Source organism: Camarhynchus parvulus, chromosome 1 (assembly GCF_901933205.1).
Source record: "Camarhynchus parvulus chromosome 1, STF_HiC, whole genome shotgun sequence".
In the NCBI taxonomy this organism is placed as follows: domain Eukaryota; kingdom Metazoa; phylum Chordata; class Aves; order Passeriformes; family Thraupidae; genus Camarhynchus; species Camarhynchus parvulus.
This window is the reverse complement of record NC_044571.1, coordinates 24,696,752-24,710,824: the sequence shown is the minus strand read 5'-3', so window position 1 is coordinate 24,710,824 and position 14,073 is coordinate 24,696,752. Positions and strand designations below refer to the sequence as shown.

At 44.4% G+C, this 14,073-nt stretch overlaps 2 protein-coding genes across 4 annotated transcripts in view; one reads left to right on the top strand and one right to left on the bottom strand.

Annotated features, from left to right (window-relative positions):
* Positions 1–6,137, bottom strand: part of COL4A2 (collagen type IV alpha 2 chain) — a 141,465-nt gene extending 135,328 nt beyond the window's left edge. The window contains exons 1-3 of one of the 3 annotated variants that reach the window (XM_030962981.1): positions 6,121–6,137; positions 5,624–5,727; positions 5,426–5,486 (exon numbers count right to left, since the gene is read on the bottom strand). In XM_030962981.1, coding sequence (XP_030818841.1) covers positions 5,426–5,486; positions 5,624–5,667 — 105 coding nt within the window. In that variant the 5' untranslated portion in view covers positions 5,668–5,727; positions 6,121–6,137. Of the gene's footprint in view, positions 1–5,425; positions 5,487–5,623; positions 5,728–5,994; positions 6,056–6,120 lie in introns of those variants that run through there. The other 2 variants (XM_030962973.1, XM_030962985.1) reach the window with 2 other exon arrangements.
* COL4A1 (collagen type IV alpha 1 chain) overlaps positions 6,104–14,073 on the top strand; it is a 117,482-nt gene continuing 109,512 nt past the window's right edge. Inside the window, exon 1 of the mRNA XM_030962989.1 lies at positions 6,104–6,464. Within this exon, the coding sequence (XP_030818849.1) occupies positions 6,402–6,464 (63 nt within the window). The 5' untranslated portion in view covers positions 6,104–6,401. The remainder of the gene's footprint in view (positions 6,465–14,073) is intronic.

Here is a 14,073-nt window from a genome sequence, read left to right as displayed (position 1 = left end):
GTCCTACCTTAAAAGCTCAAGGAAAAGCAGTGCTGAATTTCTGAAACCACTTCAGCTACTTTCAGAGTAAGGTGAAAAAACAACAACATCATTTTATTACATGACAGTTTACCTTGTCAGGGTTCTTGTCTCTCAGTATCAACATTTTAACTCTGAGAATTCTGGGAGGCTGACAGAACTCTGTCTATTCGGCTACCAAATGCAGCATGACATATGATATGCCAGTTAATAACTCAACAAGACAGAATTAACTTGAATATATTAAGTATAGTTGAGCATAATTCTGATCTATAAAGAAGAAAAAGTGAGTAAAGGTGACTTGGCACAGAGAGATCAAAAAACATGGACACATGCAAGAAACTCCTCCTCATCATCAATAACTTCAGGCAGATACAGTATTTTGCTTTTGGTGTAACCTGTCTTGTCCTTGCATGAATAACTTGATTCACTTATACAGGATATGACTGTATACAAAGAATAGACTCTCTAATTTTTTCCACACAGACATAGAACAAATGACTCTTAAAGAAATCTTTCAAGAAAGAATGATTAATTAGTAAATTAGAATCAGTATCAGTTTCATAGGCATGGCAGATAAAAAGAATTTCAAGGAGAATTTCGAGTGCAACAAGAAAAAGACTCTCTTACTGATGAGTGGAGCAGACAGCACACAAGAAAGGAGGGACCAAAAATAAGGAATTCAAAGCTATCAACCATGACTACATTTCCATGTGTGCAATACTGGCTGTGAATGTGCTTGGCATCATATGATGTTGATGGGAGAAGTCATGGCTCTTAAAAAAAACAAAAATAAATTCCCACTTGGGCAGCCATCCTGCTGCCTGACCATAATGTGATACAAACTCTGTGACCCTCAGCATTGAAACAGCACTGCCAGACCAAAACATGCCTGTTGATGGCAGTGAAAATGAGGGGCTTTGCCTTAGGCAGCTGCCACCTCCTTCATTCAGGATTTCTCAGAGTTCTTTAAGAGAGCTGCCCCTTCCTGTCAGCTCCACGACTGAACATGGAAAGAGTCCTCTCTTAACTACCCTATAATTCTTCCACGGCTCAAAGGAATTTTGAATAAAGCAATGAGATGTGCTAGGAGGGTCCCCAAAATGCTAGTGATTTTTTCAAGGTATCATTATTCTGATTTTCTTATGGAACACCACTCATACTCAAAGATGAGCCTGCAGGAAAGACATTCTGTGCTGTTCTTGTGAGCCAGCAAAGGCCTCCTGAAGATAAAGGAAAGCCCCATATTTCTCCTGAGGAAGACACCAAGGTTGTCACCATGGAGATGTGACGAAGGAGAGAAAGTTAAGAGATACAGACTCTAGGTGGCTCACAGAACTACGTGGCTCCTTGGTCACCCACTGAGAACTTTGTTTCTTTCCTATAACCAATGGGCAGTGAATGTGTATGTTGGCTGAATGTAAATATCTTGAAAAAGCATAAAAGCAACATGTTGCTATAATAAATCTCTCTTGCACCCTTCTGATGGAGTCATGGTACTTGATGGTGATGATGAGTCATGGTACTTTGTGCTGTGTCGTGCTCTATAACGACATGAGCCCAACTATACACTTATTTAATCAGATATAAATAAACCATGTCTGTCAGTGTGGATATACCTCGAATGAAGCTGTTCTAAATTAGGATTGCAATGTATCTTTTTGGGGAATCTCCTAGGCTATTTCTAAAGCGGCCCACAGGTAGGGAGCCTGGTATTTCCAGGAAGAGATGGATTCACTTTGCATGCACCAAATAAGTAACATGGCCGATTAAATCAATCCATCAGATTGATGCCTCCTTCCTAGATCACCTGGGCAGTATGCCTGCCTTACCCTATTTTTCACACTGTGACCCAGTGCCTACATTTACAGTAGGCACATTAAGCAGGATGGGCCAAGTGATGACTCCACCCTGGCTTCTTTAGCCTGGAAATCCTGTGTTAATGAAAAAAGCCCTCCTGTTTCAACCAGACAAAATTTTCCAGATGGAATAAAACAGGACACATCTGGGAAAACCTGGATGTGAGACAGCCCAGGTCATTGACACATTTTAACTTAGAGCAATAACTTAGGCCCCCATGTCAGCAATCTAATTTCATGACAAAACCAACAGAAGTAGTATATAGTAGTGTTGGTTTTATTTTCTCTTTTAAAGATCTATTGCTTCTTCCACTTGATGACATCCTCCACGATATATCCCCTTCAAATCTCACAGAAGTGAAAATAATTCTATCTCATGCACTACTTCAACAGTTTTCTTTCTATATAACTATATATGGTCTCCTGTTATAATGACAGTTGTGATCTGTTACTTGCTGTTATTTTTGCAGATGTTATTCAGACTTATTCTCTCTCTATTTTTTTTCTTTGATCTTACAGTTATTTCCTTCTTTGCTGGGATTCTATTGCTCTCATCTGAATATAACTTGGAAAAAAAGTAACTTTTGTTAGAGGCAGCTAAAAAATATACTAAGAGGACACCAATAAAGTAATCAAATGTTACAAAACTACTTAATGAAAAGTGTTCTTTTCGGAAGACAAAAGAAAAAAAAATCAGCATTAGCAGAAGATACATTATCTCCAAAGAGAAAAAAAATACCCAAGAACTATATTTTTGATGTAATGCATTAGCAGGGACAGAAAGGGAGAAGAAATCTGTAAGCTTAGTTGAACTTCAGGTAGTTAATACTACTTAATTTTATTTAAGCCACGTGAATTATTGAATCTACAATTCAGAGTAGTTCCAAAGTTATTTGAGGCCTCTAACATCACTATCCAACATACGCCAAGAGCGCTAAAGATAACTGTGCCTGATCCACCCCATTTGGCTGTCTGTCCTGGCACTTCCATTCAGGGACTTCTCTTCCTTAGTTCTTCAAGCCTGCAACCAGCATCCTCTTCTCTTGCCAGAGACACCATTTTTTTCTCTTCCGGTTCTCTGATATCCTAAACATCCTCCTTCTTTTTCCTCCTCTCGTGTCTTTTTCTGCTGAGAAACATCCATCTCCCTAACAGCCAGCAGCAGCCTGCCAGGCAATACATTCAGTCAAACTCTCTGAGTTCCGCTCTTCCTCTCTCCTTCTTTCCTGCCCTTTCCTTAATCTCCCTCCAATTTCTTCCTATGTGCAATTTTTCTCATTCAACACCACTTATGTCCAGCAGCTGTAACTCGTTCACATATATATGGCTGTCAAAGCCAGCAGCTCTGCCTGTCTCATTACAGGCAGAACCATGACTTTAAGACCTGGTCCCACAGACTCTAATAATTCATAGCAGTTTTTTAAATTCAAGCTAATAAAACACCTCATAACATTGATCTGTGTAACAAATAGGAGAAGATCCAGTGAGACAAACAGGATTACAACATAAACAATATGACTGCCAGCAACTCTGGCAATTGTGCAGGTGCTACTGGTTCCCACTGACACCCACTTTGTCACTTCACAAACATATTTGACCAGAGTGGGCACTGCAAGCACCAAGGCCAACCCTCCTCCCACCCCCAGCTGCCTGCTCCCAATCCCACGCCAGCCCAGGTTTCTATGAATACAAGTGGTGATCTGACCCAGGATAAAGTTAGCTCTCACCCCTCTTCTTTTTTGGGGTAGTGATTAGTACAAACAAGGAATTTTCCAAATCAGCTCACCACACAACTACAGAAAGACCTGGGCTGACCAAGGGAAGGAAGCAGCATATGAGTGGAAAATGGGATAAATATTGTGGTGGCAGTGCAGCTCAATTTTTCATGGAAACATGACCAGACTTCCCCATTCACATTCACTGGAGTGTTTCACCTCCTATACAGCCACCACCTTAGGAACTACCAAATCTGAGAAATTAAACTTTCAAGCAAGCCAATTTACTTTTTCAAGATTCTCTGGGAAAACCAGTATGTGGAGATTCAAGCAGCTATGATCAGACTGCATGCATTAACTGAGATCTCTTGAACACCCCTTCAGTATATCTCTATTTTAACACCACAGCCTGCAGGTGACTGTAAGGACATGAGGGAGAATTAATTAGTCCATGATATAGCTAAAACTCAGGTATCATGCTATGCACACTACAACACAACTTCATAAAAGAAGAGTCACAACGTCACTGGTTTATGTCAACTGATCCCAGCGATATCATTACTGGGCATAAAACATTTGCAGTTATCACCAGCCTGCTCTGGTTTCAGTAGCACATGGTAATTTTATCATCCATTCAGCACTATGCAGCAGAACAATGTTTGTATCTAAATGAGGCAAAGACAAGCAGCACATGATACTTAAGGTTCTTGCTCCTGTCCCTTCCCACAGGGCTGTGGGTCCCCAGACAGACAGCTCTTGCTCAGGCATGATGTGGAGAGATCAACCATCCACGCAGGCTGACGGGCAGGCACTACACGCCAACTGCAGCTGGAGTGCAGGATTATCCTGTGTCACAGCACCTGCTGCAAAAGCCCTAGTATTTCCCAGTCCCTAACACAGTATTTCCCCAGTCCCTAAACACAGTATTTCCCCAGTCCCTAAACACAGTATCCCATCTCACCAAAGATATGGCCTATCAACACACATAAACACAAAGTCATGAAGTTGCAGACAGTAGGATTAAAATATAAGTAGGATAGCTTTTGAAAAAATGTAATCAAAGTCCCACTAGCACATGACCACAGAGCCTCACCCACACTTGTGGCTGACCAATAAATGCAGCCACAAGCCAAGCCTACCAACCTCAGTCTCCTATATTCAGGCCTGATCCAAAATCTATTCCCATTAATGACAATCTTTCCATTAAACTCACCAAGCTTTGTAACAGGCAAATGTTGCACTTTCCTATGCATTATCTCTCACAGCTTTCACATCCTTGTGACAATGATGCAACTTCTGCTTACATCAACAACTTAGGTAGATAACTGCAACCACCTATATGGCAGATTTTTTGATTTAGCAATTTAATTTAAACAACAATTTGTTTCTAAACTCTGACTTGTAGAAATGAGCTTCACAGTCCTTAGTGGACGTTTGTATGTAAATGAAGACATTTCACCTGCAGGTTAACTATACTAAAGTACTCATTGGTATCTGGAATACTGCATTTTTGGTGTGTTTCTCACAAAAATAAAGAAATTGGTGGGTTTGTTTCATTATTATTTTAACAAATTACCCAATCAGAGCAAAATTAACAGTGGAATACTTCAAACAACATGACACTTGAAGCATTATGCTGCTCTGCTGAACATCATTTTGTTGAAGACAGCAATCTGTAAGGCTTGCTAAGATGATCTGTTAGTTGTTTCTTTTAATAGAAAGATAGAGAAGCCATCTGGCAAGGAAAACGCAGTTCCTCACTTATTGGTACCAAGGAAACTGCTTTTTTCTCCTCTTCTCTCCTCAGTAAAAGTCAGAAGATGTTTTACTTACAGCGTCCACTTTGACGGCTGACAGCACAACTTCCATCAGGATCAGCAAAAGCCCCGTATCCCTGCAGGGAAAGGTGAATAAGGACGATATTGTTTTAAGCTAGTGCAAAACAAGCACGTGATAACGCTCTGCAGTTAAAGGTGACAATACGACTTTAAAAAAGTTATTTCCAAAAGCCTATCGAGCGGAATTACTTACTGACAAAGGAAAGTACGTGCACTGGGAAGCTGCGAGATGTCCATTTTCGCTCCTTCCCCGGCCGGGGGCTCGGCTCAGGGCTCCCTCCCGCCGGACGGCCACCCCTGCAAGGCAGACAAGAGCCCGCTCGTAACGCCGCTCCCCCCGCCGGAGGTCTCCGCGCTCGGCGACGCCGCTGCCGGGGCAGGGAGCGGCCCCTGCGGCCGGGCTGCGATCCGAGGGGAGACAGGGCTGTCCCGCCGCTCCCGAGCCGCGTCCTCCCGGCGCGCAGCCACCCGCGGGCGCGGACCCCGACGGGCCGAGCGGAGAGGAGCCCCCGGCCCTGCCCCGGCCCCTTCCGCCGCCCGCTCCGCGCCACTGCGCTGCCGAACCGTGCCGTGCCGTACCGTGCCGTGCCGGGCGGCCGCGGCCGTGCGCGGCGGGGAAGCGGCGGGGAAGCGGCGGGGAAGCGGCGCGCCTCCCAGCTCCGCCCGCGCCCCCCGCGGCCCACCACACACCCGCGGCGGGGACAGAGAGGCGGAAGAACTGCGGCCAGCGGGGAACGGGAGCGGGTGAGGTTGCGCCCTCCCAGGGTCCCCGCCCGGAGGGGAGGAGAGGGGGGGCTGCCACCGCCCATCGTGTACGACGAGTCGAGTCCTTCGCCCCTGAGGCATTGCAGGCGCCGCGGCCGCGACGGAGGGAAGAGCGGCGCATGTGGGGCCGGCCCCGCGGAGCCCCACTGTGAGTCGCCGGCGCCCCGCCGCCCAGGGACCGACGGCGCGGTGCGGTGCGCGGCAGCATGCGGCTCTGGCTGGGCTTCGGGCTGCTGCTGAGCGCCGAGCTCAGCGCCGTGTCCGCCGCGGTGAGTATGCGGGGCGGCTCCTTCGAGCTGCGCCATCGGGCGCACACGCGGGACCCTCTCACGGCGAGCCGCGGGAGCGGTGCGGGACGGGACGGGACGGGACGGGAGCCGGCTTGGGTCGGAGCGGGGCCTCCGCTCTCGGGGCGCTGGGGCAGCCAGGTGGGCTGGGCGCGGATGCCCGGCTGCCCCGGCGCTGCGCGGGGCTGTGCCTGCCCGCCGGCCCTCCGCGGGAGCGGAGCGGAGCGGAGCGGGGCGGCCGGCACGGCGCGGGGATGGCCGCGGGTCCGGCGGGACGGGCCCCGCAGCGCTCTCCCACGGCCCGGCACGGAGCGCCGCTGACTGGGGAGGGAATAGAAAGCACGCACCCACCCGGGGCTGAAAAGTACCAAGCTGTGTTGCCACGGTGAAAAAGAATAATAATTATAAAGTAAAAAAGAAACAATATTTATATTAATAACAGTTTAGAGTTGGCTGCTTGGATTCAAAGTGCGGTGCACGCTGCCTTTGACCCCCGCGATGGGCGGTAGACTGGGGACTGCGAAGGATCCTAATGTTAATGGTTAAAGCTGAATTTTGGCATCTTTCCGGATGGAACTAGATTGTGGCATAGACTTTGTAAAATCGAAAGCATGCAAGTAGTCTGAAAGTTTTGCTAAGGGAGCTAATTTTATCACTGTGATAATAGCTATTAGCTGTCCTTAAGTCTAAAGGACTCTCTTTGCTGGCGCTCCTGAAGTATTTGGGCTGTTCCTTCTGTACGTCTAAGTAATGGGCAGTTGACACAATAATTTGTATTAGGTTATCTTTTTGTGTCTCCTTGTTTCCTTGAATTTGGTTAGGTTGATACTGTATTAATGAAATTCAGGAGTGCAGAAAACTTTTCAGTAGCTGTAGACACATGGCTTTTTGTCATGCTTCCTGCTACAAATGTAAGATCTTGCATTAACATTTCAGTCAACAATGGAGGTATGGGAAAGGGTTATTTTAAGCTTTTCTGCAATTTCAGCTGAAATGAAGTCCTATAATGAATTTTCACACCTCTGTGTGACCAGTGGGATGGTATGTATGTATTGAATCAACTGAAGTAAGCAATGCACTGAACTTCTGATGTCTTGTCTGTTGCTCCTAGGTTGATAATATCAGGCTTACTGTGATTGCAATAAATCACTCATTGGTGAATCCTCTAAGGCAATTCACCCAGCACTTGTCATTAAGTTTATTAAACTGTATTCCCTTAAGGTTGTAATTAATTTTAATTAATTAGAGTATTTTGAAGTAAATTATTTACATTCGAATTCTGAATTTGGTATATCTAGAGATAAAAATACCTATCTGTGAGATACATTTCCACCTTGTGCTGTAAAATGAAGTCATTGGGTGAACCATGACTGTCAGTCAAAGACACAAAACTATGTAGGGATGAGGTGCTTATTGAAAGAAGATACAAACTTTAGTATTAGTTGTACAATTTGAGGTCTTCTGTGGCAACTGTGAAGAGGCTCTGTTCTAGAATTATCTAGCCATGTGCTGGATAAATTATTCCATTAAAATCAAGATTTCTTAAAATGTAACCTGAAGCTGTTAGTTATATTACAAAGCTATTCCCATAATTAACCATTCTTTGTGTGTTAAGCTGACTGCAGCTTTCCAGTTCCTTGTCAGTGCCACCAGAAAACACAAGTATGCAGTGGAAGTTGGGCTCCTTGCAGTTTTACTGCCTTAGATAAACTTTCAGCTGTACATGGGTGGCCTTTCAGTTAATTCAGTTCTGGTGGCATTATCCCCAGCTCCACACTGTTGCCTGTCACTAGCAGCCACCCAAAAGGTGATGGAGATGGCTGTTAGCCTGCACCATACCACGTGTGGGTGGTGATCCAGAGGCTGCTCTTTGGAGATTCTTGAGCTGGGCTGATGCCTGTGCATGATTGTGGCAGGGCGATGTGAAGCGCTCTACACCTGGGCAGCACCACTTCTGCTTTTGGAGAGCTGGCAGGGCTGACCCAGTGCTCACATTGTCCTCAGATGAACGTGTTCCCACTGTTTACATTTAAAGAGTGGTTGTATTAGCAGAAGATTGTGTGGTAAGGAAGGTTGTAGCAGTACTCTTTGCAATAGGCTGAATGAAACAACCACTTTTCTGCAGGAAAAAAAAATTATGCTGGTTTCTTCCTTCCCCAAAGTAGCTTTCATTGGCTAGTCTTTTGGTTTTTTGTTATTTTAATGGCAGTTGTGCAGCCACAGTCGTATTAATTGTACCATGGCCTTCATCACAGAATTGGTGAGGCTGGTGGGCACCTTGGAGATCATCTAGTCCAACCTCCTGCTCAGAGCAGGGACAGCTACAACAGGCTGCTTAATGCTGTGTCCCACTGAGTTTTGAATATGTCCAAGGATGGAGACTGCTCAATCCCTCAAGGCAACCTGTGTCAGCGCTTAGTCACCCTCACAGTAAATGTTTCTTCATATGTGCAAAGTGGTTGTTCTAGGCTTGAGACCATCCATGCCTGTGAGCACAAGCAAGTGTGACAGAAGCAGCTCATGCTGTGTTGGTGGAGGTGATTCCGCAGTCTGTCAGGGCTGACAGAGTTAAAAATTTTTTTCTCTCTGAAATAGCTGTGATTAAATACATACAAGGAGATTTGGAATGACTGCTCTGACAGAGGCATTTGACGTAGCAAAGTTCAGCCCTGAGCCAGCTACTGTCGCGATCACGTGTCTCAGTACAGAAAGAGGGAGCTGCTCCGGTGCAGCTGCTGCTGGTTTTATATGTGGCACTATAAGGAGCTTCCAGATGTGACTCTGGAAGTTTAGTGTTCTTTATTTTGATAAATTATAATGAAAATAATATTTATTGCTAATCTGGGTTTTTGTGCCATTCTGCGTTCTTCTCAGGAGATTTGTTTTCAGGTTACATTGAGAGCAGAGTGGAAGAAGGGCAGCAGATTAAGATGTTTCCAGGTCAGGATAAAAGACTGCTCCCATGAGACAGTTACAAGAGAAGCTTGTTTTGATGGATCTCTGCAGGGGCTCTCATTTCTGACACTCTTCAGGCTGCCATTTCCTTTGGAGAAAGTCTGTTTCCTAACATTAGTACTGGGAATGCCTGTTTCATGGTTTGGTACCCTGTCCGTGCTGCAGTGCTGGTCCTTGTGCTGCATGCAGTGCAGTGAGATCTTCAGCTGCACTCGAGCCCTGGGTTGAGTCACCTTCCACACAAGTAAGCACTGCTGGAAGAGAGGAGCTCTCCTGGCCACCACTGCTCAGCAGTGGGTTTAGCATTCTCTCCAAGTTCCCAACCAATCTCCCTTTTCTGCTTTTAGTCTTGGTGAAACGGGTGCTGGGACAGAGTGAGAGCAAGCTCTATGGAGCTAGTAGGGAAATGTGTGCCAAAACAGTGATAAAAGCATGCATAAATTTTTCCACAAGGGCAGTGCTGATTCCAGTAGTCCTGTTTGACCTGAGAGTGTGGTGGCAACTGGGGATGCATTGGTGGGAGGCCAGGAGGTTGCTGTCCCTTGGTAAGCCCTGTATAAAAAGTGGTCTTGTATGTGGCCAGGCAGAGACAGCTCTGCTGTATTGTCCTCATGCCTTCCTTGCATCACCTCTCCTGTTTTTACATGATATTTGGGAGTGCATTCTGACACGTGCAGTTAGAAGCCAAAAGCAAAAGGAATATAATTGCTTCCAGCTAATCTGACCAATTTTTCTATTCTCTTTTCTTTAAAAATGTGATTTACTGAGATGGAGATGTACAGGGCACATAAACCTAGAGTAGATAAAAAGAATGACCTGGGCTTTTGGCATGTGGTTGAAGAGAAGTTGTATGACTGAGTCTGAATCACTGGTAGCACTTGGGTGTGCTTTTACTAATGGAGTAAGGCAGGGTTGGGCAGCTGCCTTCTGCAGCAGTTCATGTCTAGGACTGCCATGTCTTGGATGCTGAGACACCCTGAGGCCATCTGACACCCTTGTCCCTGAATGTCCTCAAGGACTTGACAATAGCAAGAGCATGTTTAATAAACCCTAGCAAGTGTTAATTCAGGAGGGAGATATGGGCACTCTGATTACGAAAATATGGCCAGAAGGGGAGACACAAATGATTTCTAATGAGTAAATCTCCTCTCAGGCTAGAAGGCTTCAGAGAAGAACAGGAAATGGGTTTGGTTGCCCCTGCCAGGCTATGGTGGGATGCGGAAGCTCGAAGAAGACAAGTGCAGTGCTCCCTTTTCCTCCTGTAGGAGCAAGATGTCAGGAAGAGGTATAAGACCTGGGGTGGCTGAGGGTGCACCAGAGAGGGTCATGAGAGCATGGGCAGGAGGGTGGCCTTCCAGCTTGTGGCCAGCACTGCTTGCTGGGAAAGTGGAGGAGTGGTGGGCATGGGTTCACCTGTCCCAGCAGGGGGGGTTATTACTCAATATGTATACACAGAAAAATGCATGGGCACTTTGGGGACAAGGGGATAGGCCTGGTGACTCCTTGCTCCCAAAGGAATGTCTTTATACCTGTTGTCCTTTCTGCCAACTTCCCCTCTCCCTCTGGCCACTTCTTCTACAGCATCATGGCATGGGGTGCTGGAGGAGGGAGAGAAGGGCAGGATATTTTGGAAGCACAGACCTGCCTGCTGCCAGCCGTGTTGGTGAGCGCAGTCCCTAAACCTGCTGAGTGTCAGCATATGCAAGCGAGTTCATGGACTGTCATCCTCAGCTGCACAAGTTTTTCTTCTGAGTGTTTGTATCAAATGCCTGCAGGACTACTGCAATGTTTCATTGCAACTTGTCTGCTTGGTGTTTATAATCCTGGATGTCACTAGTTTGTGTAATGCCTGAGGTTATGCGGGATGTATATTCTGTCAGTTGCCCTGATTATGTAGAGCAATGTAGCACAGCTGCTGCAGGCAGCTTAGACTATTGTTCTAAAATGTCAGAAACCTTCTTTAGGGATAGGCTTAGGAATATTGTTCTTTTTATAGAACTAGACTAAACAAAGGAAGATTCAACAACCTCTACACAAGAATAAATTGACTTACTTCATCAGTGTTTGAAAGTTACATAGTACACCCTTCCCAGAATTTCCGCTGACTCTCCCATCATAAACACTTAACACCTTAACACCTTGCAAGATTTGATCAAAGAGAAGAATTTGGGCACGGGCTATGACCTGAATGGAAGAGCAACCTGTGGCTTTAGTGAGTGGTTGAAGGTGTAAAGTGCTGCTGCAATGTAATGATGTGTGTGGGAAGATAAGTTTTTGATTTCTCTGATTTGTGACTGGCTGGAATTATTCTTGGTGATTTAATACAGCAGAAAAGTATGTGGCATTAACCCTTCAAGAGTCTTTATATAGCAGTGTCTTGGACAATGTGTCAGTAAAACAAAGGACAAGTTAAAACATTATCAATATGTAATCACTGCCATTATGCTGTTGTAATCTGAGGTGAGTTACAGTAAAGAAATAGGCAAGTGTATTCTTCATAAAGAATATAACTAGTGCAAAAACTAGTCCTTTTTAACCCTCTGGCATGTACAAACAGTTATAGGATGAAAAGCTGGCTTCCTTTATCTCTGACAGATCCTCTTACAGAAGGGGGAGCTTGAATAAACTTTCTAAATTGAAAAAGAAAACTACAGTGTAGATGTTCAAAAGCACTTCAGCTTTCAGTCCCTTGTACTTCTACAATACACTGTTCAGCTCACTTTTTGCCACTTTGACGTCTCAAAATATCTCAAATACATACTTTTTAGGAAACCTCTTAACATGGTGTGCTTTCATTATATTTCCAACATAGGCAAAAGACATTGTAAGCCTTAATATTATATTAGCTCTTCTTAGTTTAGGTGTTTGTGTGGTGCTGGTAGGAACTGCCCCTTTTCACCTCTGATTTGCCAATTTATCAATCATCTAAAACCTGTAATTATGGGTTCCAATGAGAACTGTAGTCCTGTATACCTGTGCTGGGGTGTTCCAGCAGAGTGACATCAGTGCATACACACATTCTGGTGCAAGGTGCCGAGGCCTGGGTGCAGACAGCAGGTGCTGTGGAACCCAGCAACTTGGGAATCTGCTTGGGTGGAGATGAGTCAGCCTCACAGCCGGCAAAAAAAATCCCTTTTTTTGGCTTGGCTTGGATTGCCTTACAGCCTCATGATTAAAAGGACATGTCAGAAAATGAAATGAGGGAAGCCAAAGAAGAGCTGGAAAACGATAGATTTCCTTTTTCTTGATTTTTTTTTAAATGCTACCTTCATATCTAAAGAATGCTGTTCTCACAGATGTTCTGAAATAAATGGCATAAGGTTTGCCATGAATGCACCAACTTAATTTACAAAATGTGCAATTGTGTCTTTAGCAAAGTTATTCAGCTACTTTTATGAAATTTCTTGTAAGCTAAAGGGTTTCTTTGTTTGGATTCAAGAGAATCACTAATCATACTGTGTTCCCCTCCTTTCCTATGCTTTTTTTCTCTCTGTATGCATCCGCTGCCTTCACCTTTACTGCTGCTGGCAGACAGCCTCTTTCTTGCAGGGTCTGAGGAAGGGTGTGCTTCTTCAACAGAACAATGTGAAGGACAAAATACAAAGTGCTGTCAAGTGTGTGGAGTAAACAAATTGCAAAGTAATAATTAAGTTTCTTTCATCTTTTTGTGGCTTTCATCTGCTTGTAGCAGTGACAGACCACATTTTGACATGTAGATTTTTAAGGTGGCTGAGAGGGAACCAGCAGAATAAATTATCAGAGTTATAAAATAAATCCAATAGTTAGTTTAATGCGCTAAGATTGGTAGGAAAAACTAGAATATTTTATTTAAAAATCAAGTGAGTTTGGTCATTTGCATTCAGAAGAAATGTAGTTTTTTATAGAAGACTGACACATGTACAAACTATCCATTATCTTGTCTGTAGATAACATATACCTTATTAAAGAACATTTCAAGTGCTACAACTACAGAACAGAAAGTTTTTAAGTAAAGTCTGTCACCCTCATGGAGATCCCTGCCCAACTGTAAAAATGGGAGTGGAAGAGATGCGCTGACTAGCTCCAGTTTGCAAACTCTGTTCTTCGTCTCTGCATTGAGATAAGATGAAAGCCACAAATCAGGTTTAGATGTTAAACTTTGTTGAATGGTGCCTGAAGTCTGGTGGTGTTCCCTAACATTGCTAGAAAAATACTATTTGAGGCAAGTAACATCCTCCACTACCTTTAAACACCAGTGTCCAACCTTCTCTCTGCCCATGTGTGTTTCAGCTGCTGTGAGATTTAAAATCTCTCTGGCTACATGGGAGGTCTGAGGTTTCAACCTTTCTTCCAGTCAAGATGCCCTCTCAATATGTCTTCTGCACATGTCTATGTTGTCTTAACACTGGGGAATGAATGTGGTAGAGCATTTCTAAATGGTTTAGTGGGAGAAAGAGTTCTGATTCATCATAGTCAATGATCAATGCCATTTTTACATGAGGATTCTTCCTATAGATAATTCACATTGGAAATTCATAATGAAATATGTAATCTTTCATGCAAATTATCAGTAACTTAGTAGAAAATAAATAGTTTTATTAGCTTGTTCTCTTTGAGTAGATGATTTATGGGGTTCTTAGTTTAGTATACAGAAATC